The sequence below is a fragment of the Chroicocephalus ridibundus genome, chromosome 8 (assembly GCF_963924245.1).
Source record: "Chroicocephalus ridibundus chromosome 8, bChrRid1.1, whole genome shotgun sequence".
In the NCBI taxonomy this organism is placed as follows: Eukaryota; Metazoa; Chordata; class Aves; order Charadriiformes; family Laridae; genus Chroicocephalus; species Chroicocephalus ridibundus.
In genome coordinates this window covers 19,734,481-19,762,390 of record NC_086291.1, presented here as the reverse complement: position 1 = coordinate 19,762,390, position 27,910 = coordinate 19,734,481, and the positions used below count along the sequence as shown (strand labels likewise).

The following is a 27,910-nucleotide window of genomic DNA, read 5'->3' as shown; positions in this document are numbered from 1 at the left end:
CTTTCTTGTCTTCTGTCAACAATATATATATATATGAGTTCTCTTTCTGAATGTATGCAGCAAGTCATTCTTCCATGTTTGAGCATTAACTGCTAGGGAAAAAAAAAAGTAATAAGTGCTGTTTTTTATTTTCTTGAGTTGGGGCTTTGTAAGAGTCTTCCCACACTTCAATAGTATGCTGGTGATAGAACCAAGTTATTTTTGTTGGTCCTTACAGTAAGCCCCCTGGAAAGGAAATCAGTTCCTGCAAAAGGAAAATTAACAAAACACAGATTTTCATATGCCAGGGAAGTAAGTCACATTCCTTGAGCGTGTCGTCTTCAGGCAGCAAGCACATGCCATTCTAAATAGTAGCAGTCATAATTTGCATTACCTCCTTAATGAAAAACTGAATGAAAAATTTATAAGTGTGGGGGCTTTTTCTGGTTTTAGGAGGGGGCTAATATCTATGTTAATAAACTTTGCTCTTTTGGAAACAGAAATTCTACTGCCTGCGCTTTTTCTGATGCAGCTGTCTCAAGCCACCACTGATTTTGTGAGCAGGGTGCTGCTTGTAAAGAATGAAGATAGGTCTTCACCATGACTAATCACTCCAGAAGTTCATGTACCTCCTGAGCTGAAGTGGAGTTCTCAACACATTATTGCTAGGTACTGCTTTTATCACGGTCCTACTTCATTATTTTGTTGTAGTGTTTTGGTCTGGTTAAATTAGTACAGCTTGAATCTTAACCACACAATTCTATGTTAGTCTGTCTGAGTAATGCCCAGATAAGAAAGGATATTTCGGGATTGAAAACTGATTATTCTTTATTTATTCTTTGCTGCTGCAGAATCTGAGGCTTATCTGTCCAGTGACTTCTGATTGCATTATTTAAGGGTTTTTTTTCCTACGCTTTTGTCTCGTGTTCACGGGTCTAATTCAGATTTCTGAGCAGTATAAGGTTAATACACTTTTAACGCTCACATCTGTGAAGCTGTTCCGTTTAGGAAAGCAACATTCTTTCCTTTTAGCTCTTAGGGAAGGTTTAGCTCCTAGTGAAGTAGCCTGGGGAAGTATTCTTGTTCATCCTAAAATTAGAGGTGATTCTAAAGCGAGTCTGATGAGCAAAAGAGAATCTTCCTTTAAGTTTTACATGTTGATTGCACTTCATGCATTAATGCCATAACTTAAATAGTTTGGTTTAGGCCAAAAGGAAAAACACTTCTAAATTCTAACTCATTGACCAGAATCTTAATCTTGGAAATCAGTCTAGTAGTCACATTCTTAAAAAGCAATTCCTTTGGCACTTTGTGCATACTAATTAGGTTGTCTGTCATTGAGTTACTCCTCTTATAAGGAATATCTCTCCCCATCACTATCAACAAATGTAACTATCAAGGTTTAATGGAAAAACCTTAAAGGTTAAATAGCAAGCACAATCTGTATAACCCTACTTACTGCCCTTTTTTTCCCCAAGCTTATTTGTTCTGGCTTCTTTACTGCTTATAGTTTTAGTCTCAGAAAAATAGCTAGATTTTCTAGAGCAAATGCTAACAGCCATTTTATCTGGCAATCCTAATCCTGTTTATGGCCTTGCACTACAAATTTTCTTGCTAATAGTAGTGAAAGTTACAGGGTGGCGCGGGTATATTATACATAGCGAGAGATGTAGAAACACGAGCTAAGACTCTGTGTGCTATTAGGGAATCTCTCATTGAGATAGCAACTCTTAATAATGGATGGGTCAGTAAAGAGCCAGGAGGAAGAGGAGAGGCCAGGCCATTGGCAGACTACAGATCTTATGGCCTTGACATGAAGGCTTGAATTTCCTTTCATAGCTGTTGCAGAAAGATTGCAGTGTCCGTCTGGGGTTTAGAGGAAAGCAAGAGGAGATGGAACAAAACTGGCTCTTCCTCATCTGTTCAGCTGCAGGATTCATTCTTCAGTATGGCAGCAGGTTGGAGAGCCCTAGGTTATGCAGGAGTGTCAGAAAGCTGTCTGACTGCCATAGTTGGCAACTCTGTGGAAAAAAACCTTGCTGGAACCTCCTGAGGAGCAGCAGGCATGCCACGTGAATGGCAGCTGCAAGTTGGTGACTGCTGGGAGCTGCCTGCAACCAAATACAGGACAGCTTTCCACATAAGAATGTTCTTATGAGCTATCAGCCTGTTTACTTGCAGAACCTGCTGCCACTAGTGGACCTGCAAAAGTATTGTCTTTTCTTGATGATGCTCAGCCAATTTTTTGCCTGGATTCTAAACACTTTCAACAGCTAATTGCCCAGAAGTGCCCTGCATTGGGTTAATGTCTGAATGAGAACTAGATGTGCTTCTTTTCAATTAGTGAAGGAGAACATTTTTTTAATATTAGCGTCTAAATTTAACCTTTTCTGTCTCCTGAGTACACTTAGTAATCAAGTAATCAATCTAGATTGGTTTCCTAGCATCAGCTCTGTGAAAAAGAAATGTCAGTGTTCTGACATTTATGCTTGCAAAATTGGCCTCTATTACTACATGGTTGGCTAACTTTTTGCACAAATAAAGTGACAAACTCTGGAAAGACTAGCATTTAGCCAATTTCATACAGAATGTATTCAGTTCTTTGGTCTCAATGTCAAGACTTCAGTACTGTTCCCTCCTGTAATGGGTTGAAATAGGCTTCAGATCCCATCAGTGTGAAGCTAGATCTCTGTCCACCTCCTGCCTGGTTGAGGTCTAAGTTCCTTTTCAGTTCATTAAATGTGGACCTGAGATGATTTTCTGAAATAGTGAAATAATTATTACTGATTTCTATCTAATGCTTTTACCTAATGCTTTGTTGACAGTTAGGCCAAAATATTCTGACGTTTTACAAACCTTGTCTCTTAAAATCAGACAAAATCTCCTCCACTTAACAGATTTTCCAGAAACAAAATTCTAGAAGAATAGTGGCAACAGAGACTCAACAAATCATCTAATCCATGAGCAGTTTTACCTGTGTAAGTCTTGATACAGGTTTGAGTAATCTCCAGCAATGGAGGCCCCACAGCCCTCCCATGCATTCAGTTCTACTACTTCACTATTCTTATCATTAGAAAGTGCTTTCCAATATCTATCTCCCATTTCCTTTTCCACACTTTCCCAGTTACTAACCATCCATGAAGAAACTACTCTTCAATCATTTAAGTCCCATAAGGTAGCTATAAAGTATGAAGTTGATATAGGTAGCAAAATAAAATTATTTGCTTATTTTTTATCAGGTCCCTGTATCTGATATTTAGATTTATATGTCAAATTCTCCTTTTCCTTTTGAAGGTAAAAATTCATGATGATTAAAATGAGTCATGAACCTAGAAAATAGAGCATACAATGGCTTAAATTCTGTTGTATCCCTACTAAAATGTAGTGGGAGTTGCTGAATTTAAAAGCATAAAAATATTAGATCCTGTATTTTTTTAATAAAATGGCAAAAAAGTGGATTTGCCTTTACAAAATCCATTCCAGCCTGTGTTAATCAATATACATTTATAGTGTCTGAATGGAAAACAGTTTTATATAAACTAATGTCCAGTTGTATCTTTTCTTGGAAAAAAAATTTTGAAAGCACAGATTTAATCTGATAAATGATGCAACGATTAACTGCTTTCATTACTTGCAAGTCCAAGTTAATAGCTGGATTCCATGTTAATGACTTTTTTCTTCATTCGAAAGAGATGCTTTTCCTCTCTATTGCATTTTGGCACCGATAAATGTGTCACAGGAAACAGCCTCCAAACAAAGGAAAACTACGATTTTTCATGTATGATAGTGTATCGAGTGCAAAATTAAATGGTGCAGACAATGAAAGGAACAGATCCCTATGATAACATAATCTTAAAATAAGAACAGAAAGTTGTTATTTTGCTTTGAGGTCTGTTTCAGCTGTCAGCTGAGAAATGGCAATGCATCTTTTGCCACAGGTTAACCAGAAGTGTTGATGCATAAGAAATGAGCTTCTCTAGGCAAGTCAGACTTCTACTCTGGAAGAACTGGATCCTCCGGAAAAGACAAAAGGTAAAGTACTAGTCTTTGGATTTCAGCTTTTGACCATGCACTCCGCTGGATGAAGTGAGCGGTACACTTATTAGCATGTAAAAATCACAAATTCCTCAAAGAACGAAATGTGGTCTGTGTATGGGCCTGCTGTCTGGGATTTTGTCTGGTGTGGTTTGCAAAACTACTCTTTACAGACTAAACATAGAATACTTGTATTGGGGTTTTCTTTGACAAATAGTATTGTGTACCAGGAGAAGAGTTTTGAGTAGTAATATTTTTGTATTTTCACATAAAAAGATCTTGTGTTAGAAAACATCATGGGCACTATTCAGCTCAGGGAGGTTTGATTCCTAATTTTGGATTTGCTCCTCACACCCAGCTGCTCTTAGATGTGAATCCAGTTACGGCCCTAAAGTTCACACAGATTTTATCTTTTTTAATATGGCTGAATGCCATTAACTAAAGTGAAAATCAGAGGAGTATTTTAAATCCTTTCAAATCCTCTTGGATCTTATGATACTTTGTCTTAGAGCAAATTTATGTATTACTTTCCAGATTTTTTGTCATTGGTAGTTTTTTATTCTTCTTAAAGCCAAATTTTCTTAGAGTCAAACCAAACCTCAAACTAGGGTCTTGGTAACCTGATGGCAACTACTTCTGTCCAGCAAAGGAAGTCCCTTTGCCTGGTTTCCAGGCAAAGGAAGTCCCTTTGAGGTCCTATAGACTACCTGTTTAAAATTAATTTAAAAGTACATTAGGGCATCTGTGAGGCTGTAACAGTCATGCAAACAATTTTGCCATAAGAAGAGATCAATAGGGTCAAACTTATCCATGGAATGAGTTTAAATGCTTACCTATGCTGACCTGATTTTAGTCATTAGGAATGACTCATGTACTGAAATTTTCAGGATCAATGGATTTCTTGATTTTCTTCATAGACAAATTGAATGTGTCTTCTTTCATAGCTTCCCAGCAGAATTTCTCCCACAGTCTACATTGCTACCAAGAGCTGATGCATTGCCAGCTCATGATTTAATACAGTACGAAAGTCACCAATCCATACTTGAGATAAATTACACCAAATATAAGGACCCCTTTTTGAAGCTGGACTTTGGTTACTGATTGTCAAGGAGCTGTAGTAGTTTGGTTCTCAAATTCAGAAAAAAAGAAAAAGAAAACAAAAAAACCCCAGAAAATCTACATCTTTATGATCTTCAAGTGTGCGTACTGAGAGAATTGGAAACCACTGCTTTCTAATTTTTAGCAAGTGGATCTTTATGTGATTCTTCAGTATTTTCAATCTATGAAATACTGTTTTATTTGGGCAAATCTGCCCAGGTATGTGACCCAAAGTGCCTAGTTGGGTTTCAGGAATTCTTGTTTATTTTTTCTTGTTTGTTTGTTTATTTTTTCCTGTTTATTTTGTCCTGTAGAATTTTCAAAAATGCTAACTTGCTGTTTCCTGGCGTTGACAGATACCCCCTTCTAGCTTGTAAGCACAGTGATTTAATCTGCAACAGATAAATACTTTCTCCACTCTGAAGAGTGAAACATTTTATAACTGAGTCAGTAAAAAAATCATTTCCTTTTCTAAGTATATAAACCTGCCTGCTTATTTGTCCACACAGAGAAACAAGGTAGCCAGAACAAAAATCCATAATGTCAAAAGTAGCTGTAAAATGTGTTTTAGGAAAATCAGCCTGGTTTTTGTTAACCATCATGCAGTGCCATAAATGGAGGCATATCCAATCTTCTACTCAAGTCCATCATTTGGTCTAATCTAATTCACAAGAGGGAAGTCTTCATTACAGAATTAACACTTGATTCACAGTCAATTTAAACTTGTCAGATTTATACGGTCGTATCACTGTGCTTGGTCTGTTACAGCTCCGTCTGAATATTACATTTCTCTGTGCATGTTGCTGGGATTTCTGGCTGTTTGTCTTGTGGTTCTGCATGCTTAAGGCTTGCTCTCTGATCCTTCCTAGTGAGTTCTGAGACACCTGTGTATCCTCAGGAAAAGGATCACAGGAAAGAATCAAAGGGCTAACAGTACTCGGTCCGTCCTCATCACACGACATATTGTGTACCAGCTTGAAAGCAAGCTTCTCTTGTGCTTTAGCCTTCAATCCCTTCCAAAGGAGTTAGCTCAGACAGAAAGGAATTACCGAATGCAAGCCTGAGGATTTTCTGTTTCCTGGGAATGAAGTCTGAGCAATAACCCAGATTAACTCCGCAGCAAAGGTGACAACCAAGGAGTCTCCCCAGATCTTAACCCCTCTGAGTTTATGGGTGTGTAGTGCTTGTCCCAAACATCTTATCAAATGGATGGCAATGGTGTTAGTCAGACCTTCGGCCCCCTGCTGAGAAGGGTCTGTAATGCTGTATTGTGAGCTGTGCACAACAGCTGTCAAGAAGAGCTGTACAGTGGCAGGTTCCCTTCTCTAACAATTGTGTCATCAGCACTTTGCTACTGGTAAGATTTTCTCTGGCTTTAAAAATATCAGGCATGCATAACTTGTGGGGAGGGGCGGGGGGGGCGGGGCGGGGGCTGTTGTTGTTCTATTTTAAAAAAGAAAGCCTAAGAGAAAAAGTGTGAAATAGGAAATGGTTGCCTGGTGAAAAGCTTCTACCCTTTTGCTGTAAGCATAAGCTGCGTTTAACTAAAGCTATTAAACAAAGTTATAGTGGAAAAGACAGGGTAGTTCCAAAAACCTGTTCTTAATTATGCTGTGGGATATCTTTTGCCCTGCATGGCTCAGTTTGCAAAAAAAACCGTCCACATGTGACCCATCTTGTCTCTGGCTCTGCTGCTGTACACATTATTGTTACGTATTTGGTGCCTGGTCAGGGAGGTGGGAGCAAAGGAAAGGGGCAGGGAGGGCTTTCCTGTGCATGTGCTACAACCCCGGTTCTGGAGAGAGTTTGTCCTGGCTCTTGTAGGGAGGAGAAAAAAAGCGCCACGTGGCTGGACACAAAAATCTCATAGCTGGTCCTCAGAGCACAAAAGCCTGTGTCACAGGATCAAAGGGTTGTAGTTTCAAACCACTGCCAAAATACACAGAGGCAGTAAAGCAAACTGAAACACAGGAGTGGAGGAACAGACTGAAAACCAGGCAGGATGTTGCTCTGTGGTAAAGCAGCGCCCTTGATTTTTCTGTCGTGGCTGGGAGCTGGTGACTGTTCTAAGTGCATTGAAAGATCTGGGCAATAAAGTGGCCTTTGATGGAGTCTTCTATGTTATTGAATAAGGTGTTTGATCTTAATGCATACATTTCTACCTGTATTAGAAAATTAATAATGTTGAAATGAATGATGATAAAAAGACGCAAAAGTAAAGATCAAAGAATGTAAATTTATGCTAAAGTCTTTTACCTTTGGGTAAGCACAGTGCACTGGCAATCCTGCTAATGAGCCCAGCATTGCAAAAGCGTGGATTAAAAGAACCCCACACTTTTTCTCTCTTGCATCTAATCCTTTTTCCTGTGTTGTTATAGTCTCATCCACTTTGTATAAAAAATATTTAGACTTACATCTGGTCTGATAGTTTAGTGCTACCTCTCGCCTCTTTTTACTTCAGTCAGGATGCTTAAACATTTCTTTGGAAGAGGTGGAGAAGCCTCTGAGTTGACAGTGATGCTTCATGAGGCTCTGATGAAATCTTTGCTATTTCTGGGTGTCCATTCCCAAGTGGTGAAACGGGGAAGGGATAACCATGGGCACATACTGCACTGAGCATTGCTGCTGTGAGAGGGGTCCTCAGTCCTCTAGTCACTTAGTGACTCTATACATGGTTCATCTGTAAAATGTATTTTTAATTGATTTTTTCTTTTTTTTTTTCAGCTTCGTTTTTTGGTGGAGCTTGTATGGCCTCTTTCGCTATTTCTTGCCCTTGTCTGGCTGAGGAAAGCTAATCCACTGTATCGCCAACATGAATGTAAGAACATTTAAGATTTTTTTACCTCTCTGGCTTGTGCTAGGTAATGGCTAGAAGTTCTCAGACAGAGATACTGGGACCTATTTACTGAGTATTATTCTCCAGTAGCAAAAGAACAGATTTCTTCAGTAGTTTGGTTATGTATAGCCATACACTGTAAAAATTACCAGTGAAAAGAGGAAAAAATACAAACAAAAGCTTTAGTTTTCCTGTGAGATGCTTTGTGCTCAAACTTACATGAGGTCTCAAGATTCTGTCAAGTTGATGGTTTCTGTATTTCTGTTACTGAGAAAGTACTACCTCGCTACTTTTTTTTTTTTAAAGTTAGCTCAGAATTTATTTCAGTTGAAAATAGCCATATTGTTTATATCAGTGCCTTTTTTTTTTTCTTAGTAAAAGAGGAAACTATATGGTTTCCATCACATTCCTTCTGTAGTGAGGCAATCCGTCATGCTACGTAGATTCAGACAGGCTAGATTAGAAAAGACACATAATCATTTATATTTTGTATTTCTGTACTCTAGGTCACTTCCCAAACAAGGCAATGCCATCAGCAGGAACACTGCCGTGGTTACATGGCATCTTCTGTAACATGAACAACCCCTGTTTCCGCAGCCCAACCCATGGAGAGGGTCCAGGTCTTGTGTCCAACTACAACAACTCCATGTAAGCAGAGCTACATGCGTGAGACTGGGTTGCAGTAATACAGCCCTGCTGGGCAATTACTGATAGCCTGCTCTTGGCGCCTGTTGAGCATTCATGGGCATGAGTGATGCAGGGAGAAAGGATGGAGTATCCTCAGCCTGCTTAGAAAGGTCCTACAGTGCACTGAGGGATATTTTAAAGAATCATTCTGTGATGTGAATGAAAAGGGAAAGGTGAGATGACACTGGGGTGCAAATACTGGAAGACAAGAATTTTCACTTCTAGCACATCTGCTTCATTTCAACAGTAGTCAGCAAAGTTGAAGCAGAGCTTGTGATGGTAGGTTTGGGCCCTTCTCAAAAGAGTTCAATTGTACTAGTCTCTAGGGAACATGTGTTCACTTAATAAAATCAATGTTTTCTGCTGCCTACTGCTTAGTGAATGTCTCAGGACAAATGTTTTTGATATAAGAGTATGAAACCCCTAAGCTTTCTTTTCTCATCGTTTGAGTTGTCCATTCTGAATGAGAGCTCTGATGAAGTAGCTGCAAAAGAAAATCTGCACTGCCACTTCCTATGTAGCACCTGTTTTGGCTACATACTTGAGACTTTAATCAGCATAGTAACCTTCAGATACTAAGCTTATTAATGAAACAGGAGGATGGAAGATTTCCAGACTCTTAGTGAAAAAGGGCTGTGGGAGTGCTTGATTGCATTGTTTGTTGTAGCTGAGTCACGGAAGACAGCAGAGTGGACAAAGATTCTCAGAGTAATAACCTGTTAGAATAGCTATAAAAAATGCTTCAAATCTCCCTTTGCATATAGTCCACTTTTGAGCATCCAATGATTAAAATCCATGAGCTAACAATGTCAAGGCCGTTAAAGTTCTAGTCTGTAGCTTGGAGTTAACTTAGCATTTGACCTTTTGTTCCTGGTGAACAGGATTTAAAATAGTCAGCTGGACTTTTTTTGGTGGGTACAGTTAATCACACAGTGAAGCTAAAGGGTTCTGTTTTCTACACGTACCGGCTTTTCTAGGTTGCCTATTACAGAGCAAACTGTCCCTTTGTGAGTCAGAGTAAATTCAGTGCATCACAGAGGAAGCAAATACATTGTGTTTTCTGAAAGAATTTAGTCCTTCCTGTTTGCTGTTTCCTGTAAGTTAAAATAAGTCATGAGGATTGAGATATACCATTCCATGTATGGAAAAACATAACACCATTAAAGAAATGTAATGGCCTCTCCTGCTGCTAATAAGAATTTTTTCATGCTTGTTTATAAATGCAGGACCTGATTGCATCCTTGCTTGAACTGCATGTTCTAACACAGAACCAGTAGGTGAAGAGCTGCCTGTGACAGTTTGTCACACCTGCTTTTCTGCCTCTCCTAGAAGAAATGTTTTGAAGGGACCCTAAATGCTGCCTTTACGTTGGAGGGGACTGAGCTGGGAGGGGGAGGAGGATTCTGTGTCTGAGTGATTTCGTGTCACTGACCTGGCTGAGCAGGGCTGCATGTGCCCAGAGGGCCCCATCTGACTGCTGGAGGTGAACCTGGGCCAGAACCAGAGAACATCTGCACCATAGCTGTGACGTGAATTCTCTCTGGGGAAGGTCCTGTCTCCCCAGCAAGATCAGCATGGCTAATTAAGAAAGCCTATGAGGCCAGCCTTCTGCAACACCAATAGCCCTCTTAAAGCTTCTATAGACTTCCAAATCTGAATCCCGCACCACCTGCAACTACTCTGTTGTCACCACAAAACTGAGATTTGCATTTCAAGACCAAGGACAAAATTTATTTTTTCCTCATCCCTAACAGAGAGAAAGTCAATTTTGCTTTTTTTTTTTTTATGTGAAATGTTCTCAGGAGTCACCAGGCTTAAATTATTGTTGGTTCACTATTTCTTCTTTCAGCCTGGCAAGGGTATATAAAGATGCTCAGGAGCTCTTACTGGAAGCCCCTGAAATCCATGACCTTGGCAGAATCTGGGAAGAACTGATCGTTATGACTCAGTTTATGGAAACAATGAGAACTAATCCTGAAAGAATTGCAGGTAATTGTTTTGTCTGAATCCTTCAGATTATTGAATTTTTCCTTCTGAGAGCTGACTAGCAGCTACTCTGCAGACTGACAATATTATTATAATAATGTATTTCACATGTGGCTGTTACTCTGTGTACTGTTAGATAGGGTAAGTTAAAACTTGTCCAATATTGTAACAAACACCTTTTATTTGAGAGAAAGGAGAGAGTCAATCAGCTCCATTCTACAACCATCTTCCTTAAATAACAGTAGACAAAACTCAAAACACAGAAACATGAATATCTCACCACCCAAAGTAAAACGCGTGGATTAAGAGATTTCATTATTATTAGCGTAGAGGCAGAAGCAGTAAAAAAACATCACTGGAATATGCAGAGAAATGGAAAGCTATATATGAATATATACTAGGAGCACAACCTAGAGAAGAGCTTAGAGATACTTTGGTTCAAGCATTAGCTGAAATAGATTTGGAATAGTGAAGAAGGAAACAATTTCTTCTTGTTTTGAAGATAGGTTTAGAGAGAAGGTGTTGCACACTTCTTATAAACAGGACTGCAAATTATATTACTCCATTAACTTTTACTCAAAACAACCTGCCAAACTTAAAACACAATCCTGGGGAAAAATAGGAAATGGACTAATAATAAAATTTTAATTTAATATTTGGGCTCTAAGTACAGAATTTCAAAAGATACTCCTAAAACTAAAGGCACAAAAATGGACTGGCTTCGAGAATTGATCTGTCGCATTTTCAAGTCCTTTGCTACAGGAACAATATTCTTATTAAAATCAAATAGTCACTCCATATATTTTTAATAAGATGTGTATAAACCATCTGATACACATGCCTCGCTATCTTACCAGAGGTTTCTAACTGGAAGAAAAAAGGGACTATCTCATTGTAAATAACAGTGAGACAATCAAAATGCCCCAGAATGCAAACAAGAACTTGAGTATAATCTGAGCTGGGGTTTGTACCCAGTTATAGAAAGCAAACCCGCCTATTCAGAGGTGAGGAAAAGCATGACGTGCTGTGGGTTTGCAACATATTGCTAAGGGACTGTGCCCCGTGTTTTGGGAAGTTGCCTTTGCATCCCATATCAACTTTACTCAGCAGCTGATAAATAGAGTAGTTTTCTCCCCAGCCCTGTGAAATACAATGTTAATGGCCTTTCAGAATCTGTGGGGTTTTTTAATGTGTGTTACTTTAAAAAATAAATATATAAAAATTGGAATCTCCTGTTTCATAAAACAAAGTCAGTTCTGGAGATAAACTAATACTATGTGAATTGCCATCTTTTCCATACAGAAAAAGGTATTGCAGAATCACCTATTTAAGTTATCTTGTTATAGCTGCAAAGTTCAGCAATGAGAACTTAACACATGACAGAATCGAGACTGCTCTCTTTATTGATTCCTTAAACCAGATCTACCTCTTGATTCCTCCTTCCTTGTCCCGTTCCCCTCTTGCACTGGCACATTTGATGAGATGTGTTCCTGTAGCGTGCTTTTTCCTCCACGATGCCTGGGTGCCAGGAAAGACATCAGTGAGAATCAGGGACAGGCCCCTACTATCGTTTTCAGTGTTTACTTCTGAATAAATCCATGGAGGAGCAACTGAAGAAGTTTTGCTCAGGCCCTGCGGCCCTAGGACAGAATATGCTTATTGCAGATGGAATTGTGGAAGTTAATTGTCAAACTCCGATAAGACTCTACTTAACTCACAGAATGGAGGCACTCAGCAGCAAATTTGTGCATGTTTATGTGGAGATATCTAAAGCTACATTCCCCATGTCAGTATGATACATGCTGCTCCTGTCAGTTTCAATTGCCTGTCCTAAAGACTGTGAGAACTAGTGCTTTTTCAAGCATTCTTTACGGAAGTCTGATGCTATGTGAACTACCTTTAATAAAGGCTGTAGTATTCAACGGACATGAGCATCATTCACTCTTCAAGCTTTCACTTGGACCATACTGAGGCAGAATTCACACTGGTACTGATTTTAAAACAGAGACAAGTTAAAGATTGGTACTGTTTGACTTTAATAGCAACAGTATTTTGAATATTGTTATAGGTGGGATTAAGGAAATTTAGTGGCCTCTTATGTGTGTTTAATTTAACAGTGGGTAGCCTCATTGGTTTGCCTGAAGGCTTGCCAGTTTTTAGTTTAATAGTTGGTAATCTAGTTTAATATGACTATTGAACTACAAACAATTTGTGCTTGTCCAAAGAAAATAAGTTTTTGGGTTTTTTTATTGTGTAAGATTTTTAAGAGGTCATTTTTTCAGTACTATAGAATAAGATTAACTAGCTAAGATTAGTCGACAGCAAGTGATAAATTAGCGTAAATGTAAAAGGTTGGCTGAACTTATTTTACACAAGGCCAGAAGAAAGGACACTAACAACAGTAGCACACTTGAATCTGAGCATTTGAAATAAAGCATTACCTCAGAAAAAAAGGCAGACGCTTTCAAATGCAGTCAGGGATGCTTCAGTACTTCCATTCCTGATGTTCTAGTCTGAAACACCTTTGAGAGATCAGATATGCAGAGTCAGAAGACTCAGCATTTTCTGATGATCATTCCCCAACAAAGGATTAAAATGATTTTGAAGTTTAAACGTATTTTTGGACCACATTAGTTACTACTAAATATATGGGCCAAAGCATATACTTTTTGCAGGTTTAAGCCAGGGTATGAGTTTTTCTTTAACTTCTTTGGTGTCTCACTGATCTCTGCACTCCTTTCTTCATCCAGGAAGAGGAATACGAATTCTAGACATTTTGAAAGATGGGGAGACCCTCACTTCCTTCTTGCTGGAAGATGCTGGCCTCCCAGATATTGTTGTTTTCCAGCTTATTAATGCTCAAGTACGCCCTGAACAGGTGGGTAGAGTATAACAGCTACCAAGCTGTTATCTGTGTGGAATGCAATCTCTTGAGCTGTATATACAAAGTAGCCTCAGCGTGAGGGCCTCGTGCCCAGAATACCTGCTGCCTCATAGGTGGTTTGTATAACATCTCCCTTTGTTTTTTGTGAATCTAGAGCAAGAGTTGTTTGGTTTGTCTTTAAAAAAACATTTTGAGTATGCATTAAATATAGATATTTGGTTCGATGCTGTTGTTGCTTCCAAATAACGAGTATCAAGAAACGATACTGCCAACCAATGCATCCATCCCCATGACGAAAGACTTTGCTCAAAAGCATAAGGCAGCTGTGCATCCTTCTGAGACAGCAGTCCTGATGAATAGCAGCAGAGAACTATTTGAGGTTCTTAATGTTTAAATTCTCTGCCCCAATGTCAGCAGAGTAATATGGTGGCTTTACGGCATTATCTCACATGAATAAGTAGGAGTGGAGAAGCAGACCTATTTTCTTAGATTCTGATTGAATAATAGATTGGCTTAGAAAATTCAGAGTTGAAAACTGCAGCTCAAATCCCTCCTGAAGAAGCTAAGCAGAGAACTGTTTGACCAAGTCCAGGCTGCCTCTGCATGTACTGGTGGTGGCTGGGAGCTACACAAGGAATGCTGTATTAATGAATGAATGTTGCTGAATCAGAACTCTGGAACAATTTCTACAGTGCCTTAGTGTGTGGGTGGAAGCAAGTGAATAATTCAGGCTGAAAGACACAATTCCTCTTTTTCACTGCCACATAAAACATAAGTGCTGGAACTGTGTGTGGCCAGAAAGAGGGAGGGCATTAATGAACTTGCATGCAGTTCCTTTTGTGCACCACAGGTTCCAGCTGGTGTGATGAGTAGCCAGATTACTTATCTGCTGTATTCTTGATTAGTACCAGGAGAAGCCCTCCCCTCTCCTCACTTTGTCATGAAGCAATGTCACAAGACCATACCAAAGCCAGCATTAATTGAGACATCCTACTTATTTTCACACCTCTCTAATCAGCTGAGATGGTGAAAATTTGCTTCCTTGCTGCCTGTGACAAGAAGAATATATACAGATATCCTGCGGGGCTTCTCTTTCTCTTTTCATCCCTAACCTCTTTGTCAGAGGTCTGGTGCTCCAGAACTGTGTGCTGCTGCGTTAGTCTCTATTAGCTCCCCAGTAGCATTCATTCATCTGCTGTTAAAAACTCTGCCTTCCAATGTATGCAGGACTGAAGTTTTCAATACTATCACTGAAAGTATGTTTGAAACCTGCTGGAACATGCTGGCTTTCTGCTGTATTTTTTTGTGCTGATGTAGAAAGAGATGTAGTTCTCTTTATGCTGAAAAATAAAGAAATCTGATCAGTTAGAGAAGAAGCTGGAGGAGATCTGGTGTTAAATACCACTTTTGTTGTCCTCTGTAAAGTTTTCTTGTTAGCAGTAATCACAGGGATACAAGATCATCTCATGAGAGCTGATTTTACAGCTATGAGGAAAGAAAGTGCTGTGAATACTTCCTCCAAGAGCAACTGATGTAGAAAAAAATAATCTCATAATTCTCAAAAGACCACAAGAAAATTATTTTCAATAGGAATTGAACACTTGATCCCCTATGGGAGATAAATTGCTTGATTCCTATAGACCTTGATAAGCAAGTTACTTGGGCTGGACTTAAGGTTGGTTGAGGTACCAGTTGCAGAGCCATGACTAGAACCCAGATCTGTGGTCATCTGAATCTTTAACCATGATAGTTCATCTTTAGTTCTTCATGCTGCTCTACCCTCCGTTTGCTTGCATGTCACTGTACCCTCTCCCTCTGGCTCTGATGGCACAGGGCTGATCAGCCTGAAAGCAACTTGTTTACAAGAGCCTGACCGTTGCCAACAGCTGGCTGCAGATCTAGGTCTGAGCCGCCTGGGAGTGCAGGAAATGACACACAGAGCTGAAAGCTAAACCTGATCAAACAGCCAACTAGCTGAAAAAATAATTTGGACTTCATCTTGCCAGCTTTGACCAAACAGTGACACATTGATTAAAAAAAAAAAAAAAAGTATTGAAGTTTTCCTCTGAGGGCCTGCTTTTTTGAGTCATTCTAAGATAAGGATAAGAGACTGATGTTAAAACACAATAAGAAGTTCAGGAAAGATTGGCAACAGCCCACCCTACCGGAAAAATTGGAAGGGCGGAGGTTTGATGTTTTTCTAATCCCATCTGTTCATGAACATTCTTGAAATGCAGTTACAGTTTGTAAATAACCTCTCTTTTTTTTTTTTTTTTCTGTTTAATCTTCTCAGTGATGTTAATGTCACAGTTTCCTCCTTTCACAAGTCAAAACAAGGTTCCCAGGTTGCCTCCCTGTGCAGCTCAGTTTCATTGCAGTTCACACTGGAGGATAACAGGGTGCTGGGCCATCTTGTCTAGACCATGCTTTTGCCAAGAAAGGTTGGACCAGATGATCCTTGAGGTCCCTTTCAACCTGGTGTTCTATGACAAGTACCATGCCAGATCAGGCGTATATGCTTAAAAAACACTGTTCTTTTCACACACATCCTCAGGACATAAGTGACTGAGCAAATAAGCAAATTCTTTCACTGACATCAGGTCAGTTAAATCCAATTCAAATGTTCCAATGTGAGGGAGGGCAGGGGTGTTTGGCATTTGGAGGTTATTTGCAAGCCAAACTGTATTTGTCAGTCGCGTTTCCTCTTTTGCATTCTGCCTCTCTCCACACTGTCCCACTTGTGTTAAAAATGCTTTATATGTCTGACCTGGTAGAGGTGTGGTGTGTTTGTTTTGATCCAAATGTCTTAAAGACTGGAATGCTCAGCAGATTATTTTTCTAAAGAAAGTTATATTCTGTGCAGATTCTGCCCGTTATAAAGCAAGTAGAACAGAATCATAGTCTACCAAGAGTATTCCATTACAACAATGTAAATCCCAGGTAAATCTATTGATTTCTATGGAGTTATTCTGCATTTACATTGGTTTAACTATAAATTGGTCTGTTCCCAGTGGTTGAACGCTAAGTACAATATTTTTTTTTTCTCTTCCATGTTTATATTAGAAGTGGTAATCAATAGATAGGCGTGGTTTAATGTGAAATGGCTTTGTAAAGCCTGGCTGTATGCCTGTGTATGGTGACAATGAATAGTGGCTGGAATAGTCATAACTGAAATAAAATTTTGAGGGAAATGAAGCTTGAGAACCAGTGGAACTGGCCTTTTTCTCTTAGAGCAACTAACAGCAAAAATGTAACTAGCCTAAACATGAAAGATAGAGTGATGTGGCACAATCAGTTGGTCCTGGGGAAGTATCTTCAAGCAAGCCATAGTTATCTGTCCTTAACCACAAGGATAGGGTAGCATGGCCTCAGGTGTGCTTAGATGACAGAGAGAAAGGGAAGAAGATTCACAAGAACTTTTGCAATAAAAGGAAGAATCACTAATGAGAACAGGAAAAACGTAACTAAAGGCAAAGTGATCTGCCATAGCATCAAGTGAAGGTGGATCAAGATTTAATGCTTCAGCTGACCACATGCTTCTGCCATTCATGAAATTATTAGCGGGGGCTAATACCAAGGTGTCCTCTTTTGATAAATCTTTAATTGTTCCTGAGTAGTATGAAGGTTCCATAACAGTAAAAGAAACACTGGTTTTGGTTGCAGTTTGCCTATGGTGTCCCTAACTTGACTCTGAAGGACATTGCTTGCAGTCAGATGCTCCTGGACCGCTTCATTATCTTCAACAGCCGAAGAGGTCTCCCTGCTGTGCACAAGGCCATGTGTGCCTTGTCCCAGGAAAGCCTACAGAGAGTAGAAGATGCCTTGTATGCAAATGTTGATTTCTTTAAGCTATTTCAGCTGGTAAGTATTAACACACAATCATCCTACTTTATGTTGTCATTTTTCTGGCTGATATTTCATTGCCCTTCAAGAATTTTCTTCGTAATACCTCACCAATGTTCCAAGTGGTCTTTGTGTATTTACCCCTGCAAATGTAAGGTTATGGATGTGTCATCATTAACCTGCCATCAGCAGAACACTAGGCAGTTGTGAGAATGCTTTGGGATGACATAGATAAAATTCACAGGATAACAGAACTAAAAGATTCAATTGCAATTTTAAAATCAGCGTGTGTGTGGAAGTATTATCTGGTCTTTCCAGTCTGTGTAGCAAAATAGTGTGTGGCAAGACCTACGGGGACCTTGCTGAGGGTTCTGAAAATACCCCATACAACCCATCCTGACTTTGCTCCATCCGGCATGACAGAATTTTACCCTGAAGTCAAAGCTCTGATGCAGCTTGAGTTGGGATAGCCATATAAAAAACCCAAACAAGTTGTACTGGCTTTCATCATGCTTTCTATAGAAAGGTTTTCCTTACCTGTTCATTTTCATTGCCCTTCTTTGTGGTGTTCCTGTTTCTACTGTGACCTTCTTGCCCTAAATTAACCACAACTGCAACCTTGGTTCCAAGTGAAGATAATATGCCATTAATATATATACGTATTTAATTGTTATTATTTATATTTTATGATAGATTTTAAAATAACAATAATAATATATATTTAATTCTATCTATTAAATGGCATACTAGTTTTGGGATTTTTGCTTTTGCTCTCTGTTCTTTTCCTAATATTTTTCTAATATTCCATTTGTATTCTTCACACTGAGCTGATGCTTTCAGAGAAATTTTCATAACGACTCCAAGATCTCTTTCCTTATGATAGCAATCCCATCACTGTGCATACGTCTTTTGTGTTTGTTTTTCCCATGATCGTGATTTTGTATTTTTCAACAATTAATTTAATTTGCTGGTTTTCACCTTGTAACTTAATGTCATGAGACCCTCACTTTGGCAGTTTGCTGCATACAGCAGGCAGGATATATGAGCGGCTCCTATAGTTATATAGAAAGTATTGATCGGACTTTTCTGCCACAGCTGAAAAACATCATGATTAATTTAACATGGATTTTATTAATCTTTGATTTGCTCAGAACTGGGAACAAAGGATGCAAGAAACTTTAATTGACACACCAGCCTAATTACAGTTTGATTATTGTAGCATTGACATTCCTTCTTTGTGCCCATGTGATTTTGCCAATCCCGATAAGAATCTGTGGCTAACTTTTGAAAGCTGCTATTTTCCATTTCTAAAAATATACTCTGATGTTTTCATATATCTGATGCTTGCTGGAAGTAACAGAGAATTAACACTACAGTACTTCTAAGATAGGTTTTCAGCATTTAAGGACTTCATGTGAATAAGCTGCACTGCCCAGCTTTAAAATTAAGCTGCTAACCTATCATGATTTGGCTGCCATATCAAATAAAATGGAAAGATTGAGATTTGATGAAGCAGTTGTCTGTGTTTAAACAAACATTATGTTCAGAAACATAAACCTGAAACCAAAATCTGGAGTTGTGAAAGACTGGGTGTTCAAATGCAGGCTTGCGGTCTGATCTGTTACTACATGATCTGTCTGCCAAGACTTCCCCTGAGTATTGGAAGTCTGTGTGTTGGAAGGGTATCCGTAGCCTGATTCCCAGTGGATTTCAATGTGCATCCAGCAGTGGAGAAGAGGGATTATCTTTTCATGATGCCTAACACAGTGAGACCTCAAGTTGGTAGAAGCTTTCTCATACTCCCATCATTACAGTTACTAAATAATAATTTTAATATATTGTGGTTTTTTCCAAGGCAGAAGTCCCCCTTTTAAATAAAAATCCATCTCAGTTACTCCTGTTAAACTAAAAGGTAGACTCTGCATAAGCACTCCTTGCCACAGGTATTTTTACGATGTGCTTCTACATCACTTTGAAATTAATGTTTCTTGTTGAATTTCTAGTCAATGTATTTACGTATGTCTGTGCATAAACATACACTCAAATCCTCCATGTGCTCATGTATACCCTCTAGGGGTTTTTGCCAGAAATTAAAGCAACTCACTTTTTTGGCAGCAAAGCAGAAACAGAAAAACAAGATGCTTTCTTTTCTGTCTAGCTGGCTCAGCCTCTTTCTGGAGCACTGCTGTTCTTGCACCTGCCTGTATAAGCTTTGTTTGAAATTCTTTAAACCTTATAAATAAATTAAAATAAAATTCTTTAATACCTTATTGCAATTTTGGGTGGAGAGAAGGAGTCTTCACTAAGCATAGACACGTGTTGCTGAAACAGCTGCTTTGATCAGTATCATCACATGCACTTGATATCTAATCAAACTGATTGTAAATCTACACTCAGTTACATACACAGAATGAATCTTTGTTGGACTTTTTAAAATTCTACATTAGTTTTAAAACTTCTACAGTAGAAACACCTGTGTATTCAAGACCCAGGTTATTTTCTGCACTCTTATACTGTCAATCACTCTCTGCTTCATGATTTTCAGGCTACAGGTGTACAGTATAACCAATCACATACTGGAATTTTTTTTGCAGAGCTCCTTGTTTGAGTAGAACTTGTTTTAGTATGGGCAGCTGACTGTGAATTCCAGAACTGGGCCTTCTATTGTTGGAAAGAAACTCTTCAGTGTTTATGCTCTTCCTTTTTTTTCATGACACCATATTCACTTCCAGTGAATATGAAAATAGTTGGATAAATATTTTGGGAAAAGCTTTTGGCTTTTGTCCTCCTCTGTGCTTAGGGCCGATAAACATTGCCAACTGTATGCTCTGATATTTAGGTCAGATGAGTGTAGTTTGTACAATGTCTGCTGATCCTATCTTATGTGCGCTTCTAGAGAACATGAACTAGCTGAGTACAAATTCAGTCATTTTAGGACATTTCTACTAAGACACGACTCATACTGAATGCTTCCTGCAAGAAATAATATTTCAGGGCAAACACTTGTAATTTTGCCCCTATTTCTCTTTTCTTTTCCTCTAGATACAAGAAGGAGGTTCTTAATTCCATATTTATCCTAGGCTTTTCTCTGCCTTGCTTCAGATTTTTTATAATACCTGTTGCTCGCAGCTCCGAAACAGCCAGGTTAAGGCAAGTGCTCCAAGTATCCTGTATAATATTTGCAGTGACTGATTCCCCTTAGGGGACAAAAGAAAAGCGTATTTTGAAGCAGAGTGTGTGTACTTCCTGCCTGAATTGCAAGCAACAGATCAGAACATGCTCACATAAGCTTTCCATAAAAAGTCTTGCCTTTGTGTTTCCCTGCCAGGTACCTACATAGTGCAGCTGCCTTCTGCTTTCTTAACTACCTACTGACTGGAAGGAATGGCAGGGAATCCACAGGGTGTATAGCCACACAGTTTTGGGGAAGTCTTTTTAGGGGCTTATTTCATAAATATTACAGTCTAGCTATCTAAAAATCCACGTTTGTATTTTATTGTAATACCAGAAGAAATAGATGCCTAAGAAAGCCTCAAGAGTGCTAACTCCAAGCGCAGATGTGGTTCTTTAGACAGATGACTAAGAAGGACACAGCGCTGCAAGCAGAGTGGTGGGTGATGGCATGCCGTGGTGTCACCTGTTTCTTAAGGATACAGTGATAGCTAGAGTGTTAACTTCTGCTGGAAAGGCCATTTGGCCAGTCTGCAGGAGCCTGGAGAGACAGTGGTTTCTGTCAGATCTGACAGACAGTGAGGACTAGACTGTCTCCAAAATCAGGAAATCTTTCAAGTGTAAAGTACTACCAGCTATTTACCTCCATGGCAAATTGGGGCTTCTGTATCACAACTGTTGTGAAATTCAGAAGTTACCAAGACTCTGTACAAGTCACTGTAAGAATAGCCTCTGTGAGAAGCAGCTTCCCAGAAATCCCACTTCCTGCATTCCTCCTCCATTCTTGCACCTTTTGGCATGGTGAGCTTAGGTAAGCAGAACAAATCCCAAGCTACGTTTTCAGTGGCCTGTGACTGTTTGAGCCTCGTATTAGTATGAACAATTACACAGGCTGCTGTGTGAGCCTGCACGTGGCTGCTGGATCTGTGGCCCTGTTTACAAGACTCTGTTCCAAATAGCTGGAAGTATTTAAGCTAAAGAGATGCCACTTGGATTTTCTTCTCTCACTGGAATAGGTCTTGTCATGTAGAAACTATACAAAACTCTGTATTTCTGATGTATTCACAGCTTCCCACTGTGTTGGACAGAAACTCACCAGGTGCTGACCTGAAGGCCTGGGGGAGGGTGCTGTCTAATGTCTCCCAGGCAGTGCAAAAGGTAAGTGGTCTAATAATAGATGGCATCACTTTTCTGGGTAGCACATAGTCCTCCTTTTCCTTTATTCTATTTATGTTTCAGTTACCTGTTTTATCAGAAAGAAAACAGACTTGTTTGGGAAGAACTGATTCCTTAGAAATTAATTCTTCTCTCATGACAAAATAAATGTAGGCATAAGGATTGGCAATTATGAAGCATGATCTTTTCTTCAGAAAAGACATGAGAGAACAAGAACTGAAAATGGTGCCTGTGACCAGGACAGAGGAGATAAAAGGGTGAGGTTCTGAGTGCATCCAGACTTTACCAGTCTGGGCTCAACTGAGACCTCAGCAGATACTTACCTCCTTCGAGGGCTGCAATTAACAAAGTCTTGTCTTATGCAGCTAGCCAGGAAGCCAAGCGTTCAGGACCTTTTGGTGGTTCTGCAGCCATTTCTACAAGACAGAAGGCCAGAATCCTTAGGCCACTTGGTGAGCTCCCTGTCTGATCTTTTCTGTGGCTACCCAGAAGGAGGTGGATCCAGAGTACTTTCCTTCAACTGGTATGAAGATAATAACTACAAAGCTTTCCTTGGGATTGACTCAACAAAGAAATCCACTTATCTTTATGATAATACAACCAGTAAGTTTTTCCATCAAACCATTACAGAGACTGTAGACAGGTGCACTTATGTTAGAATACCACTGTTGCTTTTATAAAATAATGTTTTTAAGCAGTTTATTCGTGAAACTGGAGACAAGTGAAATGGTTTTACTTCATAGCTGGAAGCAGAGAAGCTCAGGAATTGAGAACTGACAGAAATATGCATTTGCTTTCAATATGAAGGCTTAAACACCATCATCATCATAATTAAGACAGTCCCTCTATCTTATCTTCCAACATATGCTACTGATATCAGGAAGAATTAGATGCTTCTGAAGAAGGTTCAGGAAAATACAGTGACGCACGCATTCTGGAATTACTTTTCTCCAAGATAATTTTTTTTTTTTTTAAGTAAGTCTCTCAACTTGATTGATGGCCTGGAGCACAGGAATTTAAAAATCTCTCCTTTTAAATAATACTCAGTTTGATAAATGGCAACTGTTTTCTTCCTGCATAAAAGTACATAAATTTTGTAGCAGTAATGCTCTACAGCATAATTAAGTCTTACATAGAAAGCATTTCAATTTACTAGGTTTTGTTGCTTTGATTTTCCTCACTTATCTTCTTGATATTTTAATAGGAGAGAATGCAAAGAGGAACCAATTTTATCTTTTCTACCGTTCATAATTTTATCTTTTTATTATGTCCTCTTCAGTTTGCTATTTAGTTTTTCCTCTACATTGAGACCACCAGAATTTTTTTCTGTACTAACAGCCATACTAGAGCTGCTAGTACATTTCTCTGTTCCTTCTGCTATGATAGATACGGTTGTATGGCTACAAAGTACAGGTGATCACTTGGCCCATAGAGAGACTCCTAACTTTCACTGTTCCCTGTTGATACTTGGCTCTACTTATGTTTGAACCTTCAAAAGACGTGTAAAGGGCCCAGTCCTCCATTTCTTCAGCCAGGGAATAGAATAGTTGAATCCAATAGCTATCCAAGTAAACTAATTAATTCATAGTGCAGAAGTAAGATAGAAATATTTACAGTAAGATTCTTAGTAGTAAATTATTGTAGGATACAGTTCTGAACTGTTCTGGAGTTCAACATCCAAGCCTGATGGATCTCCAATCCAGTAGTTTATCCTGTGTAAGAATTAACCACTAATAGGAGAAAAAAAAACTTTGTTTCAGTATCAACTACAATACAAAGGATCTAAGTCATTAGAAGAAAAGCAATTATGGCTCAAAATTCTTCAGTGAGATCTGAGCTGTCTGGTTTCCTTCCATTTGAAATACCTTATAAATAACAGCAACTTTCAAATGCTTAAATTTATTTATGTTTGCTCTTCCAACATCCATGCTGTCTACTTTACAACTCCAATACCTACTCTTTTCCATTTATTCAGATGTTGTACTTCTACATTGCAGAATGTGCTTAACCCACTCAGATTCAAAATGCTCTAAACTGTCCACATTGCTATTGAAAAGTCCTGTGGAACGTAGGGTTTCATAAAGACTATTTTTCTTTCTGTCTTTAGCACCCTTTTGTAATGAATTGATCCAGAACTTGGAATCGAACCCTTTAACCAAAATAGCCTGGAGTGCTGTGAAGCCCCTGCTGATGGGAAAAATTCTCTTTGCTCCTGATTCACCTTCTGTACGTCAAATCCTAAAAAATGTAAGAAGTTCTGAAATACAAAAATGTATATTTCTAAAAAATTGCATTCTAAGAAACATCTTTTGAAAAACAGTCACCCAGCTACTTCAACATCATCACACTTTCTTCTTATAACTCCGTTGGTTCTGGTGATCATCAGAGGAGGGACAGTAACTGTTTAAAAAACAGGATATAGATCTTCGCTGATTCATCCCATCTTGGTCCACACTACATGCTTTTTCCAGATCAAGTAGCCTTTTGTTGGCATGATTCCACATTTGCACTAGTGAAAATAGTAATGTTTATATATATTTTACAGATGTAAGAAGATCAGCAGCCATGTGCCAGTAAATATTTAAAGGGGACAGGTATGAGGCTTGGATAGGCTTATTGAGACCTAACACTGCGAGATTACAAACCAATAGCAACATCATGGTTTAGTATTACGTATGTTGAAACTATAAATAATTTTCACTTCATGAAAATAGGATGGAGCCTGGACTCTTCAGCTAAATGCCTGAAGTTGGGTGAAATGAATCTGAGCAGTTAAACCAAGGTCACATATGACCTAGGTTTTGGCCACCTCATAACCAGCAATTCACTTACTCTCAACACCTATGGAAGGCACAGAAGAACAGCTGCTCACAATTCACACAGGAAAACATCAGACTTAGAGCAGCCCAACATTTCAAACCTTAACAGATATCTTAACTATGAGAGTATCTGTCTTGTCTAACGGCTTCCCATTTTTTCATCTGCCCACATCATCATCTTTCTTTTTAGTTCTTAATGGAGAGAAATTGTCATGGGGAAAAAGAGAAGAAGAAATCATTCTAGCTAAACCCTGATTATTTAAAGGAATTGAAGTTAACTGGGGCTAATGTGCATTTGTTTTTTCCATTACATACACAACAGAAATTTATCTTAGGTGACTTTGCTTCCAGTTGGATTTTACAAATTCTTTTTCTGAGGATTATTAATATTGCCGCTATTTTAATATGTTTATTATTGAAGGTTAAAAACTACAATATGTGTAAGTTACAGGTTTCACTGTCATTGAAGGGCTGGATCAGAAATTCTGGGGTTTTATCTCCTTAGCTTTCTAACACTTCTGCTGTTTTGTTCCTCAGGCGAACTCCACTTTTGAGGAACTTGAACGCCTCAGATTGTTGACCAAAGCTTGGGAAGAAGTAGGACCTCAGCTGTGGTACTTCTTTCAAAACAGCCTACAAATGAATATGATCCGTGTATGTTATAACTTAGCAAGGATCCTCAGTAAGAGCAGCCTTTCACCATCCTTTATTTTTACTAAGGGAGAAGACAATTAATTTGGAAGGTTTGGCTGGAAGCACAGCCTTTGCAGCAAGGAATCTATGACATTTAAGGCTGTTGGACTAGTTTGATCTTAGTCTTAGATGCATTACAGTGTTTCTGTGACAAAACCTCAGATCTGGACACTCTCTAGAATCAGGCTAATGACTTAATAAAGGCAGCAATTACTGCTCCCCTGAATCTCCAAAATGTCCTTCAAGAACAGACAACTTGATTTTCTTGGTTTCTGCATAGGCATTTTTGCTGGTCCAGCAATTTACTCCCTTAGGAAACTTTATTTCCACATCCCTTGATCCGACTTTGATCAGCTGCAAGTAATATCCATAGTTAAAGTTTATAAAGCAGTTCATGCTAGAGAAAAGATTTGTTTTTCCACACTCTTCTCTATTAGATCAGGCATTTATTACACTTATCCTCTTGCTTTTAAGGAAAAAAACCAATAAATAGTCAAGGATAAATTTCTTTTCATCTGTTCTTCAAGTCTCACCTCCAGTTCAGTTGTGCAATTGGCCATTTATACAATTAATTGCTTAGTATACCCTTTTGTAGCTCTTCATAGCACAGAAAGAGCTATGGAAATGGAAACATTTCTCATTAAACAGAGCATGTGAAGAGGGTCATTGTAGTGAAGCTGTCCTGATGTGTTCCCTCAGGACTCCCTGAAGCACCCTACAGTGAGGGACTTCTTGAACAGCCAGTTGGGTGCTGAAGGCTTAACCGCTGAACACATAATCAACTTTCTCCACAATGGGTCTCCAGGGAGCAGGGAGAAAGGAATGGCAGACTTTGACTGGCGGAATATCTTCAATGCTGCAGACCAAGCTCTACGTTTACTCAGTCAGTATCTGGAGGTAAGGTCAACCCTCCCACTTCTGGGAATACTTGTAGAGAATATCTTAAAGCAGGGTGGGCAGTAATTGGGGTCTGTGGCAACAGACAAGAAGGTTAAAATTATAAGACATCTTCATTTGTTTCAAATTTAATCTCGGTATTAAAAACATGTTTTTAAAATAATACAACAGTACAAGAACATGAATTGTTGTTGTTGTTGGTATTGTTATTATTATTAAAACCCTTCCATTTGATGATCCCCAGATGCTATATTCAAAACGTTGGTTGAATGTCAGAACAGACACTGATGCCGAGAGGCAGAAAGTGAATGCAAAGCCTCAAGGAAACAGGTTTTTTGTAAATACTAATAACTGCCAGGCCACTAACTTCAGCAAGGTCAGGACCAGAGAAGTTAATTCTTTGGTAAATCCCTCTTCATGTTTTTAAGCACCTGATCAAAATTCCAATGAAACCAATGGGAGTTTCCACTTTTTTCTGTAGCCACTTCTGACAAGGTGTCTGTGTCTCTTTCCTAGAATCTGTTACCCCCTTATTAGGGTGCTGTGTTTTTAGTGGGGCTCTCTGAGGCTTTTTGAGAAGCCACAGCACAGGAATTGTGGTGAAGTTTCATTACGTAAATAAAAAATGCTAAAAATGTAGATGAAAATATCAACCCATTGTAAAAATACTTCGGAAGATACTTTTAGTAAAAGGTTACCCTGGGGGCAATCTAACTTACTGATGAGTTCATCAGATTCAGACTAAGTCCAGTGCAAAAAATTATACATATTTTTTTTTAGAGGGATAAGCGAACTGCTGCATCCATTCATTCCCAGAGCTGGGTAAGTGACACCAGGAGTTCTTTGGGTTTTTTTTTTTTTTTTAATCCGACATATTTCTGACTGCAGGTAAAGATGTGTTTGGAACTGAACCTGAGATGGGGTAGATTCTTTCTAAATTAGATAAATGAAGTGCCAATTTCTGAGCCCAGGCAAAACTGCTGGACACTACAATGTTGCAGGTTAACTCCAAGAGTTTAATAAAACTGTTACTGTTGGTGGTAATAGTAATCTTTATGGTCAGGGTCTTTATAGAGATGAATTACATCTTACAAGCATCTCTGAAAGAAAAGTAAATATTTAGTTATTATTTAATGGTTAAATAAGATGAGCCTCAAGCTCACAGAGAAAATTGATACTAGTTGTAGGCAACAGGACCAAGCCTAGCTCTCCTAATTCCAATCCAGTTCAATCTAAAAGACCATTCATCCCCTGCAAGAAGGCAGGAACTGAGAATTTATCTGCCTTCCTATAGCTGTTACAGGAGGGAAAAATAAAGCTTTTGCACAAAGCTCTGCTGATTCTTCTGATGATCTTTTGGCATCATGTTAGCAGAATTATTTCTTATTCAAACTGAGTGAAATACATTGCTTGCAGCAGTCCAGTGCTGGAACATCCACAATATTAGGGCAGTTACTGTACCTGGTAATAGATCTTTGTGTCCTAAAAGTTCTTTGTAATGAGCTTATTCTTTTAAGTCTGCTGTTTACACTGAGTTGTTAGAATTTGAGAATGTTTTCACACTGTGCCGAGCACAATGAGAACAAATAGCTCCTTTTCAGGGACACTCTACTCCCTACCATAGTATGCGATGAGGAGAGGTGTGCTGCCAGCAACTGACTTTGGAGGCTCCAGATCTCTGCTGCAAGCTGTGGTGCAGCTGAGAATCCCACAAATTATGCAGTGGCTGCTCATCCTCACCACCCCAAGAATTTCCTGTTCTTTCCTTTGATTACCTTAGGCCACAGAACAGCTAAACTGTTTGAG

General features: G+C 38.9%; 1 protein-coding gene across 1 annotated transcript in view; it reads left to right on the top strand.

The window, feature by feature from the left end:
- The first annotated feature begins 560 nt into the window (after positions 1 to 560).
- Positions 561 to 27,910, top strand: part of ABCA4 (ATP binding cassette subfamily A member 4) — a 78,065-nt gene continuing 50,715 nt past the window's right edge. Inside the window, exons 1-12 of the mRNA XM_063344488.1 lie at positions 561 to 648; positions 3,918 to 4,011; positions 7,837 to 7,930; positions 8,455 to 8,596; positions 10,485 to 10,624; positions 13,372 to 13,499; positions 17,169 to 17,366; positions 21,588 to 21,677; positions 22,061 to 22,298; positions 23,803 to 23,942; positions 25,052 to 25,168; positions 25,907 to 26,104. Of these exons, the coding sequence (XP_063200558.1) occupies positions 3,946 to 4,011; positions 7,837 to 7,930; positions 8,455 to 8,596; positions 10,485 to 10,624; positions 13,372 to 13,499; positions 17,169 to 17,366; positions 21,588 to 21,677; positions 22,061 to 22,298; positions 23,803 to 23,942; positions 25,052 to 25,168; positions 25,907 to 26,104 (1,551 nt within the window). The 5' untranslated portion in view covers positions 561 to 648; positions 3,918 to 3,945. The remainder of the gene's footprint in view (positions 649 to 3,917; positions 4,012 to 7,836; positions 7,931 to 8,454; positions 8,597 to 10,484; positions 10,625 to 13,371; positions 13,500 to 17,168; positions 17,367 to 21,587; positions 21,678 to 22,060; positions 22,299 to 23,802; positions 23,943 to 25,051; positions 25,169 to 25,906; positions 26,105 to 27,910) is intronic.